Here is a 22,748-nt window from a genome sequence, read left to right as displayed (position 1 = left end):
GATGGTGTTAATCTTAGAAATACTTCTCTGAGCGGCCGGGCGCGGTGGCTCACACCTGTATTCCCAGCACTTTGGGAGGCCGAGGCGGGTGGATCACGAGGTCAGGAGTTCGAGACCAGCCTGACCAACATGGTGAAACCCCGTCTTTACTAAAAATACAAAAATTAGCTGGGCATGGTGGTGGGCGCCTGTAATCCCAGCTACTCGGGAGGCTGAGGCAGGAGAATTGCTTGAACCCGGGAGGCGGAGCTTGCAGTGAGCCGAGATCGCGCAACTGCACTCCAGCCTGGGCGACAGAGCGAGACTCCGTCTCAAAAAAAAAAGAAATACTTCTCTGAGCCTCAGTTTCCTAAGCTGTTAAATTTTTAGCGTAGTGCCTGGCTAAATAAATGGTAGCTTACTGTTGTTGTTGTTGTTGCTGTTGTTTTATTATTTCTGCAATATTGTAGCCCATTGGAAGGCTTCCCACAGGTGATAAACTGAGGTACTTTACAAGATAAAACATAAAATTACTACGATTAAAACAGAGACATTGGACTTGGCCCATCGAGACTTGATGAACATGAAGAAGTTGTATAACAACTTCTTATACAATTGCACATTCAGATGATTTAGCCAGATTTGGAATGTTACCTGGTTACTGTGACCAAAGCAGATGCCCCGAGGTTAGCCTGTATTGCCCAAGGTCATATTCACAAGGAGCAACTCGTTTTGCCAGAATAAGAAACACTGCTAAGGTGTTGATCCCGTTGGTAGTTTAAAAATGTAAATACCAAAAAGAATAATTTTTTTTTTGGAGACGGAATCTCCCTCTGTCACTAGGCTGGAGTACAGTGGCGCGATCTCGGCCCACTGCAACCTACGCCTCCCGGGTTCAAGCGATTCTCCTGCCTCAGCCGCCGGAGTAGCCTGGACTACCAGCGCCCACCACCACGCCCGGCTAGTTTTTGTATTTTTAGTACAGACAGGGTTTCACCATGTTGGCCAGATGGTCTTGATCTCTTGATCTCGTGATCGGCACACCTAGGCCTCCCAAAGTGCAGGGATTTACAGGCGTGAGCCACCACGCCTGGCCAAGAGTAAGTATTAGAGGTGAAACCCAAGTGAAAGAAGAGGGAATTTTTTTTTTTTACACCTCATTAGTATCCCCTATGGTAAATGTTTCACATAATAAACATTAAATCCTTCCCCCCCCACACACACACACATTAAGAAATTACCGGGCCAGGCCGGACGCGGTGGCTCACGCTTCTAATCCCAGCACTTTGGGAGGCAGAGGCGGGCGGATCACGAGGTCAGGAGATCGAGACCACGGTGAAACCCCGTCTCTACTAAAAATACAAAAAAAAAAAAAAATTAGCCAGGCGTGGTGGCGGGCGCCTGTAGTCCCAGCTACTCGGAGAGGCTGAGGCAAGAGAATAGCGTGAACCCGGGAGGCGGAGCTTACAGTGAGCCGAGATTGCGCCACTGCACTCCAGCCTGGGCGACAGAGCAAGACTCCGTCTCAAAAAAAAAAAAAAGAAATTACCGGGCCAGGCACGGTGGCTCACACCTGTAATCCTAGCACTTTTGGAGGCTGAGGCAGGCAGATCACCTGAAGTCGGGAGTTTGAGACCAGCCTGACCGACATGGGTCAGGGAGGCGGAGGTTGCAGTGAGCCGAGATCACGCCATTGCACTCCAGCCTGGGCAACAAAAGCGAAACCCCATCTCAAAAAAAGAAAGAAAGGCCGCCTGCCTCACCCTCCCCCAAAGTGCTGGGATTACAGGCGTGAGCCACCATGCCAGGCCTAATTCTTTTTTTTTAAGACAGCGTCTCCTTATGTTGCCCAGGCTGTTCTGGAACTCCTGGGCTCAAGGGATCCTCCAGCCTAAGCCTCCCAAATTGTAGAGTTTACAGTCCTGAGCTATCTTGCCTGCCTGGAGTGAATACCCATTCTGAGCAAAAGTTATCACTTGGGTCTGAAAATCTGTCCCCTGACTCAATCCATGTTAGGGATTTTCCTTCCTTCTTGTAACCAAGTAGTCCAATATAGGCCCGTGGATTCTAAACTCAGTTTTGTCAACAAGTCCATTATTCTGAGTAGGTCCTTCATTTCCAATTTGAGAGCTTATTCTTCTTTCTTTTTTTTCTTTTTTGAGACAGTTTCACTCTTGTTGCCCCCGCTGGAGTGCAGTGCTGTGATCCCGGTTCACCACAACCCCCATCTCCCGGGTTCAAGCAATTCTCCTGCCTCAGCCTCCTGAGTAGCTGGGATTACAGGCATGCGCCACAACACCCGGCTAATTTTTTGTATTTTTAGTAGAAACGGGATTTCACCATGTTGGCCAGGCTGGTCTTGAACTCTTGGCCTCATGTGATCTGCCTGTCTCAGCCTCCCAAAGTGCTGGGATTACAGGCATAAGCCACCGCACCCAGGTATTTACTGAATATGTTTTTAGTAAACAGTAATTTTTAGTACATACATATGACCTGTACCTTCCTGCTATTCCAGTGAAAGAGAAAACTTCATGAAAAAGGACCTCTTTTGTCTTTCCATTTCCTTTAGAAATACAGCCTTTTGGAGGAAATTTAGACATTAATGTTTACCATCCTTTCCCTAAATTCAGAAAAAGGACTATACCACTTGTAGTTGACCCAAACAATCTCATAATATGTAGCTGTGGAGTAATAAAGTTGATTTTCTCACGCCTGTAATCCCAGCACTTTGGGAGGCCGAGGCGGGTGAATCACGAGATCAGGAGATCAAGACCATCCTGTCGAACATGGTGAAACCCTGTCTCTACTAAAAATACAAAAATTATCTGGGTGTGGTGGCACGCGTCTGTAGTCCCAGCTACTCGGGAGGCTGAGGCAGGAGAATGGCGTGAACCCGGAAGGCAGAGGTTGCAGTGAGCAGAGATCATGCCACTGCACTCCAGCCTAGCGACAGAGTGAGACTCCGTCTCAAAAAAAAAAACAGTTGATTTTCTCTGTGTGACAGGATTAGGTTTGTTCAGTATCTCTCGTTTTTTTCTTAGGTGTATTGTACTACTCCTGGGCTGCAGGGGGCGAATCTGAAATTCCTTGATTAGTTCAAGAACATTCACCACAGTAGCCAGATCCTTGGAGTCTATGATTCTTTGTTTTCTGCTAAAAACAAAAAACAAACTAATTATACCAACTGCTGAATACTAATTCTCAGATGATTATAGTTACTTAGGAGAGGAGGAAAAAAGCCAACGTTAGCACAGGTTGCAACAAGTTAAAAATACTAAGAATACCATGGTTTCCCAGTAAGTAACTTGAGAATGTGGTTATTTTAATTGAGTTACCAAATATAGCTTCACCTTCCTAAATCTCAGCAGCTACACTGCATCCACTTGAGGGAACATACAAGAAAGCTTTCTGTCTCCCATTTTAGCTCTGTGCTTGAATGCAGGTGTGAGCATAACCAAAGGTTTGCTTTTCAAATGTTTCAGCTTTTTGTTCAGCTTAATAGTTTTTGTTTTTGTTTTTTTGAGACGGAGTCTTGCCCTGTCACCCAGGCTTGAGTGCAGTGGTGCAATCTGGGCTCACTGAAACCTCTGCTTCCCGGGTTCTAGAGATTCTCCTGCCTCAGCCTCCCAAGTAGCTGGGATTATAGGCACGTGCCACCGCGCCCGGTAAATTTTTATTTTTATTTTTATTTATTTTTTATTTTTATTATTTTTTTATTTTTATTATTTTTTTTTTTTGAGACGGAGTCTTGCTCTGTCACCAGGCTGGAGTGCAGTATCGTGATCGCGGCTCACTGCAACTTCTGCCTCCCCCGTTCAATCAATTCCACTGTCTCAGCCTCCCGAGTAGCTGGGACTAGAGGCGCACGCCACCACGCCCAACTAATTTTTTGTATTTTAGTAGAGACAGGGTTTCACCATGTTGGCCAGGATGGTCTCCATCTTCTGACCTTGTGATCTGCCCATCTCGGCCTCCCAAAGTGCTGGGATTACAGGTGTGAGCCACGGCACCCAGCCTAATTTTTTGTACTTTTAGTAGAGATAGAGTTTCACCATGTTGGCCAGGCTAGTCTCAAACTCCTGACCTCAGGTGATCCGACTGCCTCGGCCTCCCAAAGTGCTGGGATTACAGGCCTGAGCCACTGCGCCCAGCCTCTTTTTTTTTTTCAGCCCGGAGTGCAGTGGTTCGAACACGGCTCACTACAGTCACTGCACTCTAGGCCTCCTGGGCTCAGGTGATCCCCCTGCCTCAGCCTTCCTAGTAGCTAGGACTACAGGCATGCACCAGCACACCCAGCTTATTTTTGTTTTTTGTTTTTGTTTTTTGTTTTTTTGAGATGGAGTCTCGCTGTGTTGCCCAGGCTGGAGTGCAGTGGCGCGGCTCACTGCAAGCTCCGCCTTCTGGGTTCACGCCATTCTCCTGCCTCAGCCTCCTGAGTAGCTGGGACCACAGGCGGCCACCACGCCCGGCTAATTTTTTATTTTTTAGTAGAGACAGGGTTTCACTGTGTTAGCCAGGATGGTCTTGATCTCCTGACCTCGTGATCTGCCCTCCTTGGCCTCCCAAAGTGCTGGTTATTTTTGTATTTTTTGTAGAGAAGGGATTTTGCCACATGGCTCAGGCTGATCTTGAACTCCTGGTCTCAAACGATCTCCCCACCTCGGCCTCCCAAAGTGCTGGGATTATGGGCATGAGCCACCATGCCCAGCCCAGTATATTCTTAGGAATTCTTTTTACCCTCTGTTTTCTGCCTTGCTCACTTCCATTTCCAGGAGATGGGAAAAAAGTGAAAATTCCACAAAATCTTCTTTTCAGCTTTTAGTAACTTGAAAACTGTATGAATATGTGTGTGAATCATTTGAAATCATTAATAATTTATAGACTATATATTGTCAGCGTTTCACACAGTGAATCTGACCTACACATAGAAGAATCAAATGAGTTTCTTGAGTTCATACTGGTAGAATACAAAGGTAATAGCTAGGCTGGATGTGGTGGCTTACACCTGTAACCCCAGCACTTCGGGAGGTCGAGGCAGGCGGATCACGAGGTCAAGAGTTAAAGACCAGCCTTGCCAACACAGTGAAACATCGTCTCTACTAATTATAAAAATTAGCTGAGCATGGTGGCACACACCTGTAGTCCCAGCTACTTGGGAGGCTGAAGCAGAAGAATCGCTTGAACCTGGGAGGCGGAGGTTGTGGTGAGCCAAGATCGCACCACTGCACTCCAGCCTGGGCAACAGAGCAAGACTCTGTCTCCAAAAAAGAAAAAACAAAGTTAATAGCTAAAGGCTGGGTGCTGTGGCTCACGCCTGTAATCACAGAACACTGGGAGGCCAAGGGAGATGGATCATTTGAGGTCAGGAGTTGGAGACTAGCCTGGCCAACATGGCAAAACCACGTCTCTACAAAAAAAATACAAAAATTAGCCAGGCATGGTGACAGGTGCCTGTAATCCCAGCTACTCAGGAGGCTGAGGCAGGAGAATGGCTTGAACACGGGAGGTGGAGGTTGCAGTGAGCCGAGATCCTGCTACTGCACTCCAGCCTGGGGGATAGAGCAAGACTCTGTTTCAAAAAACAAACAAAAAAAAGATAACAACTAATACTATATGTCAAACACTGTTTAAATGTTTTTACTTACACTACCTCATTTACATATGTAAATGCATTTAATAAATAGAGAATAGTGCAACATTCCTTAAAGAAAAAATGTTGAGGTTGGGCACAATGGTTCATGCCTGTAATCCCAGCAGAGGCTGAGGTAGGCAGATCACCTGAGGTCAGGAGTTCAAGACCAGCCTGGCCAACATGGTGAAATGCCATCTCTACAAAAAACAAAAATTAGCCAGGTGTTGTGGTGCGTGCCTTTAATCCTAGCTACTCGAGAGGCTGAGGCAGGAGAATCACTCGAACTCAGGAGGCAGAGGTTGCAGTGAGCTGAGGTTGTGCCACTGCACTCCAACCTAGGTGACACAGGGAGACTTCCAGACTTCGTCTCAAAAAAAAAAAAAAAAAAGGAGTTACATATGGTAAGTGCATTATACACCATACCTTAGAAAACCTGGAATCTGAAAAAATCAGGGTGTATGATACAAGAAAAGGCACAATAGCTGTGGACGTAATCAAGATTAAGGAGTGTGTTCCTAAATATTCTTAAAGAAAAAAAAAGAATAACAGTTGCTCTTTTTTTTTTTTTTTTTTTTTTTTTTGAGATGGAATCTTGCTCTGTCCTCCATGCTTGAGTGCCACGATCTTGGCTCACTGCGACCTCCGCCTCCTGGGTTCAAGCGATTCTCCTGCCTCAGCCTCTGGAGTAGCTAGGATTATAGATGTGCACCACCGCGCTTGGCTAATTTTTGTATTTTTAGTAGAGATGGAGTTTCACCACGTTGGCCAGGCTGTAAACAGCCGCTTTTAAAATGACCTTAGGGTCTGGCGTGGTGGCTTATGCCTGTAATCTCAGCACTTTGGCTCAGCACCAAGGCTGGAGGATTGCTTGAGTCCAGGAGTTTAAGACCAACCTGGGTAACACAGCGAAACCCCATCTCTCCAAAAAATTTAAAAAATTAACCAAGCGTGTTGGCTCACGCCTGTAGTCCCAGCTCCGCAGGAGGCTGAGGTAGGAGGATCACCTAAGCCTGGGAGGCAGAGGTTGCAGTTAGCGGAGCTTGTGCCACTGCACTCCAGCCTGGGCAACAGAGGGAGATCCTGTCTCAAAAAAAAAGGTAATGTGGCCAGACGAGGTGGCTCATGCCTGTAATCCCAGCACTTTGGGAGGCCGAGGCGGGTGGATCATCTGAGGTCAGGAGTTTGAGACCAGCCTGACCAACATGGAGAAACCCCATCTCTACTAAAAATACAAAATTAGCCGAGAGTGGTGGTACATGCCTGTAATCCCAGCCACTCAGGAAGGCTGAGGCAGGAAAATCGCTTTAACCCGGGAGGCAGAGGTTGCGGTGAGCCGAGATCGCGCCACTGCACTCCAGCCTGGGTGACACAGCGAGACTCTGTCTCAAGAAAAAAAAGGTAATGTGATTTTAGTCACCTCTTGCTCTGTCTGCCTTAAATTAGAATTTAAATACCAAAATTAAGTTTTTTTAAAAAAAATTTGTTAAATCACTTCACACGTTAAATCACTTTTTAATTTTTAGCCTCAGAATGTTCAGGTAAATCACATTATCTTAAATTACTTAGGCAATGACCATTTTTGTAATTTTATTTATTTATTTTTTTTTTTTGAGATGGAGTCTCACTCTGTCGCCCAGGCTGGATTGCAGTGGCGCGATCTCAGCTCACTGCAACCTCCTCCTTCCGGGTTGAAGCTTGAAGTGTTTGAACCTGGAGGCAGAAGTTGCAGTGAGCTCAAATCATGCCACTGCACTACAGAGTGAGACTCTGTCTCAAAAAACAAACAAAAAACATTTCATCTAGGTGGTTATGTTCATTTTGTTTTTGCTTGCCTGCATTCTCTTTCTGTACTAGTCATACATTATCTGTTAATGTTAAGTTCAAAATAAAATTAAGAATTCATATCTTGAGAAAAGAAGTATTTCATTGATAACCCGGGCCTACCAGGCATGTGAAACCATGTATATATATAGCTAAGTCAACAAAGGAATGTGGTGAGAAAAGAAAGGAACCGATTTAGACCTATCAGCTGTGTTAGGAATTTTGAATAACCTACTAACCCAGGCATACTATTTAGCTCTTTCTTTTTTTCAGGGGTGGGGCAGGCAGAGTGGGAGCAGTGGAACAATGACAGCTCACTGTCACCTGGGCTTATGTGATCTTCCCACTTCAGCCTCCCAAGTAGCTGAGACTACAGATGCATGCCACCATGCCTGGCTAATTTGAAAACTTTTTGTTGAGACTCAAAATATTGGGTCTCACTATGTTGCCCAGGCTGGTCTCAAACTCCTGGCCTCAAGAAATCCTCTTGCCCCAGCCTCAGCCTCCGCGTAGCTGGGATTACAGGCGTGCGCCACAGCACCCAGGTAATTTGTTTTATTTTTAGTAGAGACAGGGTTTCGCCATATTGGCCAGGCTGGTCTCGAACTCGCTACCTCAGGTGATCCACCCACCTCGGTCTCCCAAAGTGCTGGGATTACAGGCGTGAGCCACTGTGCCTGGCCAAAAATGTTAACTTAAATTTTTTTAGGCATATGAATACATATAAATCAATTTGGGTCATACGATGAGTAATCTGATTTTTCACTTTGTAGCTTGAACATCTTTCCATTTCAATAAATACATCATTATTCTTCAAGGCTACATAGTAGGACTGAAATATGATGTTTAAAAATAATCCCTGTTGGCCGGGCGCGGTGGCTCACGCCTGTAATCCCAGCACTTTGGGAGGCCGAGGCGGGCGGATCACGAGGTCAGGAGATCGAGACCATCCTGGCTAACACGGTGAAACCCCGTCTCTACTAAAAATACAAAAAATTAGCTGGGCGAGGTGGCGGGCGCCTGTAGTCCCAGCTACTCGGGAGGCTGAGGCAGGAGAATGGCGTGAACCCGGGGGGCGGAGCCGGCAGTGAGCCGAGATGGCGCCACTGCACTCCAGCCTGGGCGACAGTGAGACTCCGTCTCAAAAAAAAAAAAAAAAAAAAAAATCCCTGTTATTGGGAATACAGAAAAACCGTACTCAATTCTCAACTATGGAAACATTTTTGACTTAATCATTGGACTTATGCAAGATGGGTAAGCTGACCCAGGGGACGGGAGTTCTTTTCCCTACAAACATTCCACTTCCTGGCTACTCAGCCTTTCTTGTCACAAAGCCTGTGCAAGGAAGCTATTGGCCCTGCTCCTGGGCCCAGGAATGCTGCCGCTGCCTTGAATAGCTGTGTGAACAGTCCTTCTATGGGCAACAGGCAGCCCGCCTGGGTACCTGAATGTTTTCTGATTTGGGCCTGTGCTGCCCATGCTCACCCTGAAATTCAGACCAGATGCATTCTTATGGCAAAATGACGTGAAACTCCTATTAAGTAGAAGAGAAAGCCTGCGGTTCTCATTTCAGAGGTGGAATAAAAACAAAATGTCGTCTGGAAACGCTACGCGGCCCTAGACCTCGCTGGAACCAGGGAATGATAGCCAGCTCCCATGCGTCTGGCCTGCTCTGGGACCCACGTGGGCGGGCGCCTTCCTCAGGAATGCGTTCTCAAAGGCCCACCGGTGTAGCGGGGCTGGAAAACAGCACAAACCCAAGTGTCCTCTGCAAAGCAGCAGTCCTGGTGGTGAAGTAGGGGTCTCTTCTAAAATTGAGCAAAGCCTACCTTCCACTGAAGAAAAAATGGCTTCCAGGGGAGGGCTCTTTTTTCCCTACAAGTGACATTCAAAGTGGTGCTGTCTCTATTGGAACTAAAATAAGGGCGATTCCTTCTTTCACCATTCCCCACCACAGTACAAGTGACGGCGGGACTGTGCTTAGTGGCGTCATCTCCTAGTTTCAAGGCGGTCTCCTATCTGACTGTCCGAGCAGCTGCTTCAGGGAGGCCCGGGAGCCCCTCGGGCGGGCAGGCTCGGAAACTACAACTGCGCCTGAAGCCGACTGAAGTTAACGCCTGTGTGGTTGAGTCAGAAGCTCCTGAAGGAACACAGGAGCGGGGCCGACTCCTGGAATTCGGCCCCGGGTAGCTTATAAATGCGCCAAGAAAAAAGTCACCGAAAAACTTTATACGCGTTCTTGCTTTGGTGCAGAATGGTAAAAAGCCTATCCTTTGAGTGTGTCCTGTGATGGGGTTAACTAGCAACCCTTGAAACTAGTGGAACTCAAAAGCAAAACAAAAAGCCATTGTACCCAGCCGCCCCGGGACCTGGGCCGGCGCCCTTGGGAAGTCTGGCGTGAAAGGAGGGGTGGCTTTGGTTTCAGGGCCGAGCTCGCCTCTCCTGGGTTGGACTCAGAAGCCGGGCCGGGTGGGTCGTGGGCAACCCTGGGAGGCCCCAGGTCCCGGTGCGCGGCGAGGCCGCCCTCGGAGCTGGCACTTGTCACTCGCTGTCCCCGGCCCAGGCGTCAGCGGGGAGACGCAGAAGGGCGGAGGGAGGGAGCGGGCCGCGGACGGCGGTGACTCAGCCTGCGGAGCCGGGGGCGGGCGCCGCGCGGGGAACACGCGAGCCCGCGCTCGCTGGGGGTGGCGGCGCCGGGCACAGAGGGGTTAAGGGGGCGGTGCAGACGTCTCCCCGCCCATCCCGCCCCTGGAGAGCCGCGGCGCCCCGCCCTATTTATAGCAGCGGTGCCTGGCGCACCGCGTCTCTCCGCAGGCCCCGGCCGCGGCGTCCTCGACAACCTAGCGAAGGCGCCATGGAGCGACCGGCGCCCCTGGCCGTGCTGCCCTTCTCGGACCCCGCGCATGCCCTGAGCCTGCTGCGCGGCCTGAGCCAGCTCCGCGCCGAGCGCAAGTTCCTGGACGTGACCCTGGAGGCAGCGGGCGGGCGCGACTTCCCGGCGCACCGCGCGGTGCTGGCCGCCGCCAGCCCCTACTTCCGCGCCATGTTCGCAGGGCAGCTGCGCGAGAGCCGCGCCGAGCGGGTGCGCCTGCACGGAGTGCCTCCGGACATGCTGCAGCTGCTGCTGGACTTCAGCTACACGGGCCGCGTGGCGGTAAGCGGCGACAACGCCGAGCCGCTGCTGCGCGCCGCCGACCTGCTGCAGTTCCCGGCCGTGAAGGAGGCGTGCGGCGCCTTCCTGCAGCAGCAGCTCGACCTGGCCAACTGCCTGGACATGCAGGACTTCGCCGAGGCCTTTAGCTGCTCGGGGCTGGCGAGCGCGGCGCAGCGCTTCATCCTGCGCCACGTGGGCGAGCTGGGCGCCGAGCAGCTGGAGCGGCTGCCACTGGCGCGCCTGCTGCGCTACCTGCGGGACGACGGGCTGTGTGTGCCCAAGGAGGAGGCCGCCTACCAGCTGGCGCTGCGCTGGGTCCGCGCTGACCCGCCGCGCCGCGCCGCGCACTGGCCGCAGCTGCTGGAGGCCGTGCGCCTGCCCTTCGTGCGCCGCTTCTACCTGTTGGCACACGTCGAGGCCGAGCCGCTGGTGGCGCGCTGCCCACCCTGCCTGAGCCTGCTGCGCGAGGCGCGCGACTTCCAGGCGGCGCGCTACGACCGCCACGACCGCGGGCCCTGCCCCCGAATGCGTCCTCGCCCGTCCACCGGTCTCGCCGAGATCCTCGTGCTCGTGGGCGGCTGCGACCAGGACTGTGACGAGCTGGTCACTGTCGACTGCTACAACCCGCAGACGGGCCAGTGGCGCTATTTGGCCGAGTTCCCAGACCACCTGGGCGGAGGCTACAGCATCGTGGCGCTGGGCAATGACATCTACGTGACGGGTGAGTGGGCCAGGGGCTGGGCAGGCTCTTTGGGGTTGAGCCTCGCCGATACGGGGTCCCAGCTACTCGCGGGGGGAAACGCACAGAGCCTGGAATCCTAGGGCCGCACCTGAGTCCAAGCTGGGGCTCTGGTGACTGCATTTCTCTGGGCGATACTTTCAACCTTGAAGAGGGGCCCCTTGTGTGAGCCGGGACAAGTAGCTGCTTGTGGGTCTCTGTGCCCCGTGCGGCCGGGACTGCCAGGCTGAGCCAACTCCGTGCCCCGGAGGTGCCTCCCCACTTGGTTGGAAGATACTGGGGCATTCACCCCGCACAATGGGTGCTTTCTTTTTCTCCTTAAGGAATCCAGGGGCGGGCAGGAGGCTGACGCCCGGTGAGGCATCTGTTCCCCACAAGCCGGGGAATTTCTCCCTCCCTCCTGAGCCACACCGGGCCCCCTGACTCATTCTTTGTCATCCGGTGACAAGGTTCCCTTGGGCTTGCACCTAGGCTCTGTGCTCTGGTCACATGGTGTTTAGGCTGAACTCCCCAGAGACTGTAAACATGGTCACATGTTAAGAGGTTTTCTTCCAGTTACTTGGCCCAAACCCCAAAACACTGCCGAGTCATGGTAGGCGGGTCCCAGTCCGCCTGAGTTTGGGCTTCTACGGTTTTTATTAAAGATAAATCCCAGTTCAAACACGAGGCTACCTCCTTTGCCGGGGTGAGGAAGGGCGGTCTCTGTGACTGCTATATAAGGAAAGAACCCACCAGGCAGGCATGTGAGGCGGTTATCAGGCAAGGAGGTGGGGACTGGGATGTCACAGCTGCTGTGCCCAGCCTCGCATGTTCGTGAGAGAGCCCACTCTGGGACGTGCTCCGAGTTCCAGTGGGGCTCTGAGGTGTCAGGTGCGACAGTTGCTGGATTTTGTTGCCACAGCTTCCTTAGCCTGCTGCTCTGAGTCCAGCCTCTGCTGGATTCTGCCAGAATCTGTGCCTCTTTCCAATCCAAGGTTGTCCCCAAGTTGATTGGGGACTGTGTCCCTCCCCTCTTCTGAAAGTCTGACCGGTGGCTTTGAGCAGAGAATTTCTTCCCAGAACTGGCCAGACTGGCCCCAGCTTTTTGCACACCCTTCCATAAATGTCCCAGCAAAGCAGTTAATCCCTTGGGTTTAGGCAGGTGGCTGGTTCATTCCTTTCAGCTGCCTTTCACACAGCTCCATGGAAGGGAGGAGGCCGACAGAGCTCTCTTGCTAAGAACAAGAGCTTGCTCTTCTCCCTTTAGCGCTCAGGGCTGTGAAACAGAATGTCTTGTCTGCTGTGTCCTGTGGCGCCAGCCTGGAGGCCAAGGGGTACAGCCCCCAGGATGCTTGGGGTCCCTTCATGTCCTGGGGTTTCTAATAGACCCGGTGTATTTTATGATTACAGCCAGTACCACTTTTTATTCTTAGCTTTTTATTGAAATTAAAAATACAGGGCCGGGCGCAGTGGCTCTTTGTAATCCCAGCACTTTGGGATATCAAGGTGGGTGGATCTCTTCAGCTCAGGAGTTCGAGATCAGCCTGGACAACATGGCGAAACCCCGTCTGTACAAAAAATACAAAAATTAGCCGGGTGTGGCCGCGTGTGCCTGTTGTCCCAGCCACTCGGGAGGCTGAGGTGGGAGGATTGCTTGAGCCCAGGAGGTGGAGGTTGCAGTAAGCTGAGATCATGCCACTGCACTCCAGCCTGGGTGACAGAGCAAGACTCTGTCTCAAAAATAATAATAATAATAATAATACAGGCAGAAGAATATATATTATACTTACATAGCTTCATGGGTTTTTCTAAACCAAACACAGCTTTGTAACCTGCATCAGAATCAAGAAGTGGCCTCACAGTGTAGCGTTAGGCCTCTTGCTTACAGCAGGAAGTGGGTTTCCGCTCATCTTGTCCTGGCAGAACCTTGCTTGGAGGGTGCCCAGGAAGCCTAGGAGTTAGTGAGCAAGTCCCTGTGCGCCCTACCGACAAGCTCTGTGGCTCCCCAGGAGAACTGTCCCAAGGCCCGGGGCTCTGGTCTGCTGAGGTGTATGCATGGCTGGGGGGCGGTGTCCAGAGGAGGCTGCTGGATTCTTCAGCATTGCACTCAGGACCTTTGTTTGGTAGAGGCTTGGCAGCAGTCATCTTGCTGGGCAGTGGTCAGCATGTGCTTTGCCTTAGCCACAGCATGTGGCCTGGGCTTTGGGGAGAGGATGTGCGTCTGGGGTGAAGCCCAGTGATGTTAATTCCTCCCAAGGGAGAGGCCCTCGCGGAAGTTTGGGAGGGTGCAGGTGGGTGACTTACCTCGAGTGGGCTGATCATTTGCCTGTCATGCATCCTGGCAGGTGGGTCCGATGGCTCCCGGCTCTACGACTGCGTGTGGAGGTACAACTCGAGTGTGAACGAGTGGGCGGAGGTGGCGCCCATGCTGAAGGCCCGCGAGTACCACAGCTCCTCTGTGCTGGACGGACTGCTGTACGTGGTGGCCGCCGACAGCACCGAGCGCTATGACCACACCACCGACTCCTGGGAGGCCCTGCAGCCCATGACCTACCCCATGGACAACTGCTCCACCACTGCCTGCCGCGGCCGGCTCTATGCCATCGGCTCCCTGGCCGGCAAGGAGACCATGGTGATGCAGTGCTACGACCCGGACACCGACTTGTGGTCGCTGGTGGACTGCGGCCAGCTCCCGCCCTGGTCCTTCGCCCCCAAGACTGTGACTCTAAATGGACTCATGTACTTTGTCAGGTGAGTTCCAGGTGCCGAGCCCCACTGTGTGTTTGGTGTCTCTTACCAGGCCCTGTCCTAAGCACATCATGGCTGTTCTCCCTTTTCTACAGATAAGAAACTGAGGCCTAGCTGGGGTCGGAGGCTGGGTCTGTCTCTTTGTTTTTGTTTTTGTTTTTGTTTTTGTTTTGTTTTGTTTTTGAGACGGAGTCTCGCTTTGTCGCCCAGGCTGAAGTGCTGTGGCTTAATCTCAGCGTACTGCAAGCTTCGCCTCCCGGGTTCTTGCCATTCTCCTGCCTCAGCCTCCAGAGTAGCTGGGACTACAGGCTCCCGCCACCATGCCTGGCTAATTTTTTTTGTATTTTTAGTAGAGACGGGGTTTCACCGTGTTAGCCAGGATAGTCTCAATCTCCTGACCTTGTGATCGGTCCGCCTTGGCCTCCCAAAGTGCTGGGATTACAGGCGTGAGCCACCACACCCAGCCGGTTTTTTTTTTTTTTAGACAAGAGTTTCGCTTTTGTTGCCCAAGCTAGAGTACAGTGGCGTGATCTTGGCTCACTGCAACCTCTGCCTCCCGAGGTCAAGTAATTCCCCTGTCTCAGCCTGCCAAGTAGCTGGGGTTACAAGCATGCGCCACCATGCCTGGCTGATTTTTGTATTTTTAGTAGAGACAGGGTTTCTCCATGTTGGTCAGGCTGGTCTTGAACTCCTGACCTCATGTGATCCAGCTGCCTCAGCCTCCCAGAGTGCTGGGATTATAGGCATGAGCCACTGCGCCTGGGCTTTTTTTTTTTCTTGGAAATTAAACTTTTTTTTTTTTTTTTTTGAGACAGAGTCTCACTGTGTTGCCCAGGCTGGAGTGCAGTGGTGCAGTCATGGCCCACGGCAGCCTCAACCTCCTGGGCTCAAGCAGTCCTCCCACCTCAGCCTCCCAGGTAGCTGGGACCACAGCCATGCGCCACCACACCTGGCTCATTTTTTAACTTTTTGTAGAGACAGGGTCTCGCCGTATTGCCCCGGCTGGTCTCAAATTCCTAGCCTCAAACAATCGTCCCACATTTCCGGCCTCCCAGAGTGCTGGGATTGTAGGCGTGAGCCCCCACACCCAGCCAGGCCGGGTCTTTCGGAGCCCAGAGTGCTTGTTCCATTCCTTTGGGTTTAAGGAAAAAGCCAGGCTTTCTTAAGCGATTTCACAGGTGGTGGAGTTGGGCTCTTCCAGCAAGAGCAGGCTGTAAGCTGGGCAGCATGGAGCAGAGACAGGCAGCCTGAGGGTCATCGTGTGTCTGCTGGCCTTGATGACCTGTCTGGTTACAGCCAAATGCTGCCTCCAGCTGGTTGCTGGGCATCAATGATGGCACGGGGCAGCCCCTGCCTGCTGTATTCCACTGCTTTTTCACATATCCTGCTGCTCCCTCCCAGCCTAGAGCCCGCCTGAAGCTCTGAGTCCAGGAGGGTAGGGGAGGAACTGAATGACAGTCCCCACTGTGCCCTTTCGTTCTGGGGCTTTGAACGGGGAGCTTGGGGGATGTGAGCTCCTTGCTCCTCGGCCCCCTACCTCGCAGTGCCAGAGCTGCCCTGGCCTTGGTGTCTGCCCCACCGTCCCCCCAGACAGGAGGCTCCTCACCAGGCTTTTGGAGTGAGCACCAAGAAGAACAGGGGTGGTGTTGCTTGTCACCCAAGTAGCTGGGCACCACCACGTGCCCAGAACCAACGGTCTTGTTCTGAGAAAGCCCTGGAATCTCAGCCAGCTCTGGTCCCATTATAAAACATCATCTGACCCTTTGCCCAGCTCTCCCTCCCCCAAGTTGTGAAGGTGTCTTCAAAGAGGGGGTGGAGATGGCTATAAATACAACTTATCAGAGCGCCAGAACCTTCTTTTCAGCCCCTAGGCAGCGGTTCCAGGCCCAGTGCCTTTGAGAGTCCTCCTCCCCTCCCCCGTCTGTCCTAGAGCAAGATGTGAAGATGTGCCCTAGGGAGGTCTGCCTGCTGGGTTAACCTTCCCATAGGGAAGCACGAGGGTCTGCCCCCACCCCCACCCACTGCTCGCCTTTACAGGGGCTTCCGAAGCCACTTGCACATGTGGGAGGTGGCAGTGCTCTGGAAAGGCTGCATCCGTTCATCTTACCAGTGTGACCTGTGCCAGAGGACAGAGGAGGGATGCCCAGGCTCAGCCTGAGTGGAAGCTGCTTGAGCCCGTAAGAGAAGGCTAGGCATGCAGGGGCCCTGCTTGGGGCTGGTCCCCCTGGGGTATTTGTCCCAGTGTCACCTTGTCTGTGCACTTTGGCTCTTCAAGAGCCACATAACCCTCTGCCCAGAACACCACCTGTCTTTGGGCAGCTTGTGCCTAGGACGTGCCATTCTCAGGGAGGCCACAGCCTCAGTCGTTGTCCATGTGACCCACAAATGACCTGGGCCTCCCTCCCTTTGGTTCTGGTACAAGATGGCTCCTTGGCTGGGGTGCAGTAGTCCCCTCTGGGAATGCCAGCAAGCTCTGTCCAACCTCTGGGCTGTGGTTTGCAAGTCTCTGCTGGGGAAAGAGAGGGCAGCCTAGCAGGTTCCAGTGTTAAATCATCATCATCATCACCACCACCACCATAGGGCCCACAAACTGAGGGTGACTTTGACATTTTGAAGTGATTGGGGGCAAAAAATCAAGACAAGAATAACATTTCAAGTTAGACGAGATGTAAATGTCTGTCCATGGATAAGGTTTTCTTGGCACACAGCCAGGCTCGTGTCTATGCATTGTCTGTGGCTGGTTTTGTGCTGCAGTGTCAGGTTCACAACTACTGTTGTTTGTCTTGTAGTATCTTTGTGTTTCTTTTTTTTTGTTTTTGAGACGAAGTCTCACTCACTATGTCGCCCAGGCTGGAGTGCAATAGCACACTCTTGGCTCACTGTAATCTCCGCCTCCCGGGTTCAAGCGATTCTCCTGCCTCAGCCACCTGGGTTCAAGCAATTTTCCTACCTCAGCCTCCCGAGCAGCTGGTATTACAGGCACATGCCACCACACCTGGCTAATTTTTGTATTTTCAGTAGAGACGGGGTTTCACCGTGTTGGCCAGACTGGTCTCGAACTCCTGACCTCAGGCACTCCACCAGCCTCAGCCTCCCAAAGTGCTGCATTACAGGCGTGAGCCACAGTGCGTGGCCTGATCTTTGCTTTTCAAGGCTGTGCCTTTGAGCCTTTTACTGTGGGGTTATAAAGGGTGTCAGATAAAGTTGAAGAGTCTTGATCCCAAAGTGAGGGGCACTTCACCATAGTAGTGAACAGGACAGGGTTCGGGGCTCACAGTGATACTGGGGACAGTGGCAAGGAGTGTTCCAGGGCCTGTGGGGATGCACAGTGGAGCAAGGAGCCTTTTTTAAGATCTGAAGGGAGCTACTGTAGGCTTGGGGAGTGGGGGACAGCCACCTTGGTACTGGGTGATGGGGAGGCACTGAATGGGCTTCAAGTACTCAAAAGCCTGATCTTCAGGTTTGGGAGTGAGGGTTCTGGCCCTGGAGCCCTGGCTGAGTGGGCACAGGGGGCTGAAATTGGCTCCTAAGAGCTGGGGATGGAGCCTACCTGGCAGGGGTGCTGCTGGATGGCATCAGAAAGATCCAGGTCACTGGAAGAGTCAGTGACCCAGGGGAGGACTCCGCTCCAGCCCTGCACCCCTGAGGGCACTTCCTCCTCGCTCTGAGTTGTCCTCCTGCTGCCCCCTCCACAGGGATGACTCCGCCGAGGTGGACGTGTACAACCCGACGAGGAACGAATGGGACAAGATCCCATCCATGAATCAGGTAAATTTTCAGGTGGGCCAGCATTGGAAGCACAGGCTGGTCCTGATTTTGCAACCCAAGTGTCATCGTGATGAGTGTTTGGGATTCACAGCCATGATGGGTGGGTCTCATCTCAATTAATAGAAGGCTGCTCTTACCCTTATTTTGCACTTGAGGCTCACTGAGACACAGACGTTAAGTAATATCTCAGGATTACACAGCTTAGCACACATTTGAGCAGTATTTATTGAGTACCTGCTGTGAGCCAGAGAGCAGAAGGGAGTGAGGGAGCAAGGCATACAGTCATCTGGGGACACCTGTTCCAGAGAGGGACAGCAGGTACAGAGGCCTTGCAGCAGGGCACCCTGGCATGTTCTTGGGTACACCAGCAGCCAGTGTGGCCGGAGCAGAGTCAGCATGAGGTCTGTGACCTACCGTTTTTATTTTTGAGACAGGGTCTTGCTCTGTCACCCAGGCTGGAGTGCAGTGGTGCAGTCATGGCCCACTGCAGCCTCCACCTCCTGGACTCGCAGTCCTCCCGCCGCACCTTCCTGAATAGCTGAGACTACAGGCGTGTGCCACCACACCCTGTAATTTTTTTTTCTCATATGTAGATACAAAAGAATATTTTTAAAATTTTTGTAGAGACAGGGTCTTGCTGTGTTACCCAGGCTGGTCTCAAACTCCTGGCCTCAAGTGACCCTCCTGTCTCAGTCTCCCAAAGTGCTGGGATTATAGGCGTGAACCACCACACCCAGCTGGTTCCTGAGGAACTCGGTGTGGGAATACTTTTTTTTTTTTTTTTTTTTAGACGGAGTCTCGCTTGTCCAGGTGGAGTGCAGTGGCAATCTCGGCCTGCAGCTCGTGGTTACCACTTTTTTTTTTTTAAGACGGAGTCTCGCTCTGTCGCCCAGGCTGGAGTGCAGTGGCGCGATCTCGGCCCACTGCAAGCTCCATCTCCCACGTTCACACCATTCTCCCGCCTCAACCTCCCGAGTAGCTGGGACTACAGGCGCCCACCACCATGCCCAGCTAATTTTGTTTTTGTATTTTTAGTAGAAACGGGATTTCACTGTGTTAGCCAGGATGGTCTGGATCTCCTGACCTTGTAATCCACCTGGCTCAGCCTCCCAAAGTGCTGGGATTACAGGCGTGAGCCACCATGCCCAGCCCACTGTGGGAATACTTCTGTTAAGCACTTGCTGTGTGTTCTGAATAGGACAACCAGGGTCCACCCCTTCTCTCTGGGCTTGTTGAGAAGAGGGGTGCCCAGCCTAACAGTGTGATAGGACAGGGAGGCTTCAGTGCCATTTGGCCATGTGAGCAGTGTTAGTCTGAGGTACACATCATATTGCTTACAGCCTTGTTTCCTGTCTGTCTGTTAACATTTCCAAACCTACGCTCCGTGACATCCAGCCTCACAGCTTACATCACAGCTTAATGTCCTTGCGTTTAAGAGACCCAGCTTTCTATTTTCCCCACAGTAAGCTGCACATAGTCATAGCGAATTTGGGAAAGATGGAAGGAATCATCCAGCCTCGCGGTTCAGAGCCCAGCTTTGCCACTGTCAGCCATGCAAGCCTCAGTTTTCCCATCTGTAACATGGGGAGAACAGCACTCCTCAGCCCAGAGGGCCACTGCAGAGATTACCTGCACACAGGGAGGCCTGGCGCTGCAGTGGGCACCCTCATCACCATAGGGAAGGCCCAGCTGCCCCTGGGGAGGCCTGCTCTCCTAGGCAGGGTGTTGGAAAGGGGTTGGCCTCTCTGCTGATTTCTGGGAGAGCCAAGGCCACCCGTCTGGGGTGCTGACAGCGCGTGCCTTGTCTCCAGTGGTTCCCCAGGTGGGGCCCTGCCCTACCCTCTGACCTCCACTCACTCATCCCTTTGGCCCACAGGTACACGTGGGGGGCAGCCTGGCTGTCCTTGGGGGAAAGCTGTACGTCTCTGGGGGATACGACAATACATTTGAACTCTCGGACGTGGTAGAGGCCTATGACCCAGAGACTCGTGCGTGGAGCGTGGTGGGGCGGCTCCCAGAACCCACCTTCTGGCATGGCAGTGTCAGCATCTTCCGCCAGTTTATGCCCCAGACCTTCTCGGGTGGGCGTGGCTTTGAGTTGGACAGTGGCAGCAATGACATGGACCTGGGCCGACCCCGGCCGCTGCGGGACCCTGATGAGCTGCACTAGCCCCGGTCTGGCCCGGCACGGGCCTTGGTGCAGGTAACTGGCACCTCTGCGGGGCAGTGCCCCACTCCTTTGTGCACAAGGACAGGTTGGGCTCCCAGGAGGAGCACAGGCTCTTGAGTGGCGGAGCCAGCCCAGGATCCATTACCTGGAAGGTTTCTGTGCCTTGAGAATCTGAATCAGAGGCCGTCGGGAACGCCCTCCTCGCAGTTGAGGAAGAGCCACTTTCCTGCCGGCACGTTTCTGGGTCTTGGAGGTCACCCCCACCCTGCAGATCACAGCTCACCCACGCGGCACACACCCTTCCTGCCGCTGTCATCTGCACCTACTTGCTCCCACCTTGGGAGAGGACGACGAGTTGGGAGGGACGCGTGAAGGGAGAAGGGGTCCTCCCGTGAGGCTGAGGATGGCCTGAACCTGGAGCAGCGGACCAGGCAGACAGGCTGAAGTGGGGTCCCAAATTCCATGTCCAGAGGTGTGGGGAGCCTGCCTCCCTAGCTCCTGGCCCCTGCCGGGGGCTTACATCAAAACACCAGAGGGCAGGCCTCCAGAGGCTGCACCCAGAACAGTGGGACATGAGCAGGGGTGTGGGCTTGGAGGGTGAAGAGGATGTGGCCCTATCAGATGCTGGGCCTCAGCCATAGCCCTCCGCTCCTGCCCCCTGACTGGCTCTTGTGTCCTCACCTCTCACCCTCTCCTTCACCAGCCTGGGACAGAAGCCCAGAGGAGGTTTCAACGCCAGGTCACAGCTCCTTCCCAGGAGGCCCTGGGAGGTGGTCATTGACACCCAGCCAAGCAGACAGCTGTGGGTGCCCCGAGCCCTTGCTGGGCCTGCGAGTGAGGAGTCTCACTGCTTCTAAAGGAAGTCCTGGGCAGGAGGTGGCCTTGGTGGTTGGTTCCAAAGTTGAAAATGCTTGCAGTTTGACCTTAGAAGAAGAAGTGAGAAGAAGGAGCTCTACAGGGTCAGCTTTGATTTTTCAAGTCTAAAAAGTCCCATTGCCAAAGCTTTCTGCAGGAGCTCCCGGGTGAATGCTGCAGCCTGGCAGCCCCTGGTTTTCTGTTGGAGATGGTCAGTTTCCCCTCAAAGTACCTGAAGTAGCCTTGGCTTGAGTTTTTGTCCTTGCTTCCTTTTTAGAGAAGAGGGCGTTTAGACTGCATTTTCCTCGTCAAAGAAGATTAAAGCAAATGTTTATTGCCTTTTCTAGTGAACTAACTTGTAGAGATGTTCTCAGCAGGAAGACAGCCTTAGCACTGTCACTTAGCAGATTGCACTTAAGTCCCTTGTGCTGGCCAGATGGCATGGCTGGTTGCCTTAATATGTCCAAGGACACCTGACAGGGCTGCCTGGCCTCTCCCTCGTGCTCCTGAAGAGCCCAGTCCATACACTGTGGATGTCATTGCTGTTGGGTTAGGAAGTCTTGTCCTAGAACACCCTGGCTGGTGTGGGTACAGTTCATGGCGGCTCTTCTCCCTTGGGTCATGGTCATCTTCCAGCACCTGCTGTGCACCAGGTGCTGGTGGGAAGGCCGAGGATGGGGGCCCAGCACTGTCCAGGCCTGCTGGGGCCTGGCTGGGAGTCCTGTGGGCAGCGTGGAACGTGCAGCTGGGCTTCCTGTGACCAGGCACCCTCTGGCACTGTTGCTTGCCCTGTGCCCTGGGCCTTTTCCTGCCCTCCTTCCTCTGCTCCCTTGGGGCTACCCCTTGGCCCCTCCTGGTCTATGCAAACTCTCTCAGGGAGCTCCCCTGCCCTGTAGCTCTCACTTAACTTCCTAGGGGGCTGCTGAGCCCACCCAGGGGTGGTTGGGAGTTCAGTGGGGCAGCTTGTCTCCCTTGGCAGCAGGGGCATAGGGGCCGGTTTGGCCATACAAGGTTGGCTACGCCCTTAATCCCTGACCATTCCAGGCACTGAGCTGGGCACCCAAGGAAGGACATGCTGTCCAGAGTGTGATGACTGCCAGCACAGGGCATCTCGGGCTTGGCTGGTCTGTGAGGTGTTGCCCCTGTGGAAGAGAACTCTGGGTTCCTGTTTTCTCAGTCTTTTTGCAGCTTTGCTGTGGTTGGCAGCTGCCGTACTCCAGGCCTGTGGCGGCCACTCAGATGAGGGCTGTGGTGTAAGCCAGTGCAGGAGAGCTGGGCTTGGGATTGTGCCCTCTCCTGTGTCTGTCCTCCGGACCTACCCAGATCTCCACCATCAGGACCCCGTCTTTGGGTTTAGAAGACCAAGTATGGGGAAGAGCAGGCACCAGCCTCTGCAGCAGTGGGTCCCTCTAGCCTGTGGACACCAGCTGGGGGATCCAGGGTCAGGCCCCCTCCTCTCCCCAGTTCCCCTCTGCTGTGGGTTCTGGGCTGTCATGTCCCCACCACTTAAGGAAGTCTTTACACTGACTTCAGGACAGATGCTGGGACGCCTGGGCATGGCCACGTGTTACATGTACAGAACTTTGTCTACAGCACAGATTATGTAAACACAGTGACTGGTATTTAATGCTGACCTCTATAAGGTATTCTATATTTATATGACTTCAGAGACGCGTATGTAATAAAGGACGCCCTCCCTCCAGTGTCCACATCCAGTTCACCCTAGAGGGTCAGGCAGGTTGACGTATTTATTTTTGTCTATTCTGTAGGCTTCCATGTCCAGAATCCTGCTTAAGGTTTTAGGGTACCTTCAGTACTTTTGCAATAAAAGTATTTCCTATCCATTTGGAGTCATTGCCTTTGTCCTGCTGCTGCTGTCTTCTGGGACTCCTTTGGGCTGAGG

General features: G+C 52.9%; 1 protein-coding gene across 2 annotated transcripts; it reads left to right on the top strand.

The window, feature by feature from the left end:
* The first annotated feature begins 9,852 nt into the window (after nt 1-9,852).
* KLHL21 (kelch like family member 21) lies at nt 9,853-22,689 on the top strand. Of its 2 annotated transcripts, none has more exons than XM_003274239.4 (4): nt 9,853-11,307; nt 13,650-14,055; nt 17,748-17,820; nt 19,697-22,689. In XM_003274239.4, exons 1-4 carry the CDS (start codon nt 10,287-10,289, stop codon nt 19,988-19,990), a joined length of 1,794 nt encoding a protein of 597 aa, XP_003274287.2. In that variant the 5' UTR covers nt 9,853-10,286; the 3' UTR covers nt 19,991-22,689. The 2 variants fall into 2 exon arrangements, with proteins under 2 accessions (XP_003274287.2, XP_030661315.1); XM_030805455.1 differs by lacking the exon at nt 19,697-22,689 and adding an exon at nt 19,284-19,447 and having other exon boundaries at nt 10,211-11,307.
* Nucleotides 22,690-22,748: the final 59 nt, after the last annotated feature.

This window comes from Nomascus leucogenys, chromosome 24, assembly GCF_006542625.1.
Source record: "Nomascus leucogenys isolate Asia chromosome 24, Asia_NLE_v1, whole genome shotgun sequence".
Taxonomy (NCBI): domain Eukaryota; kingdom Metazoa; phylum Chordata; class Mammalia; order Primates; family Hylobatidae; genus Nomascus; species Nomascus leucogenys.
The sequence above is the reverse complement of the archived record's forward strand: the minus strand, read 5'-3'. Positions and strand labels throughout refer to the sequence as shown.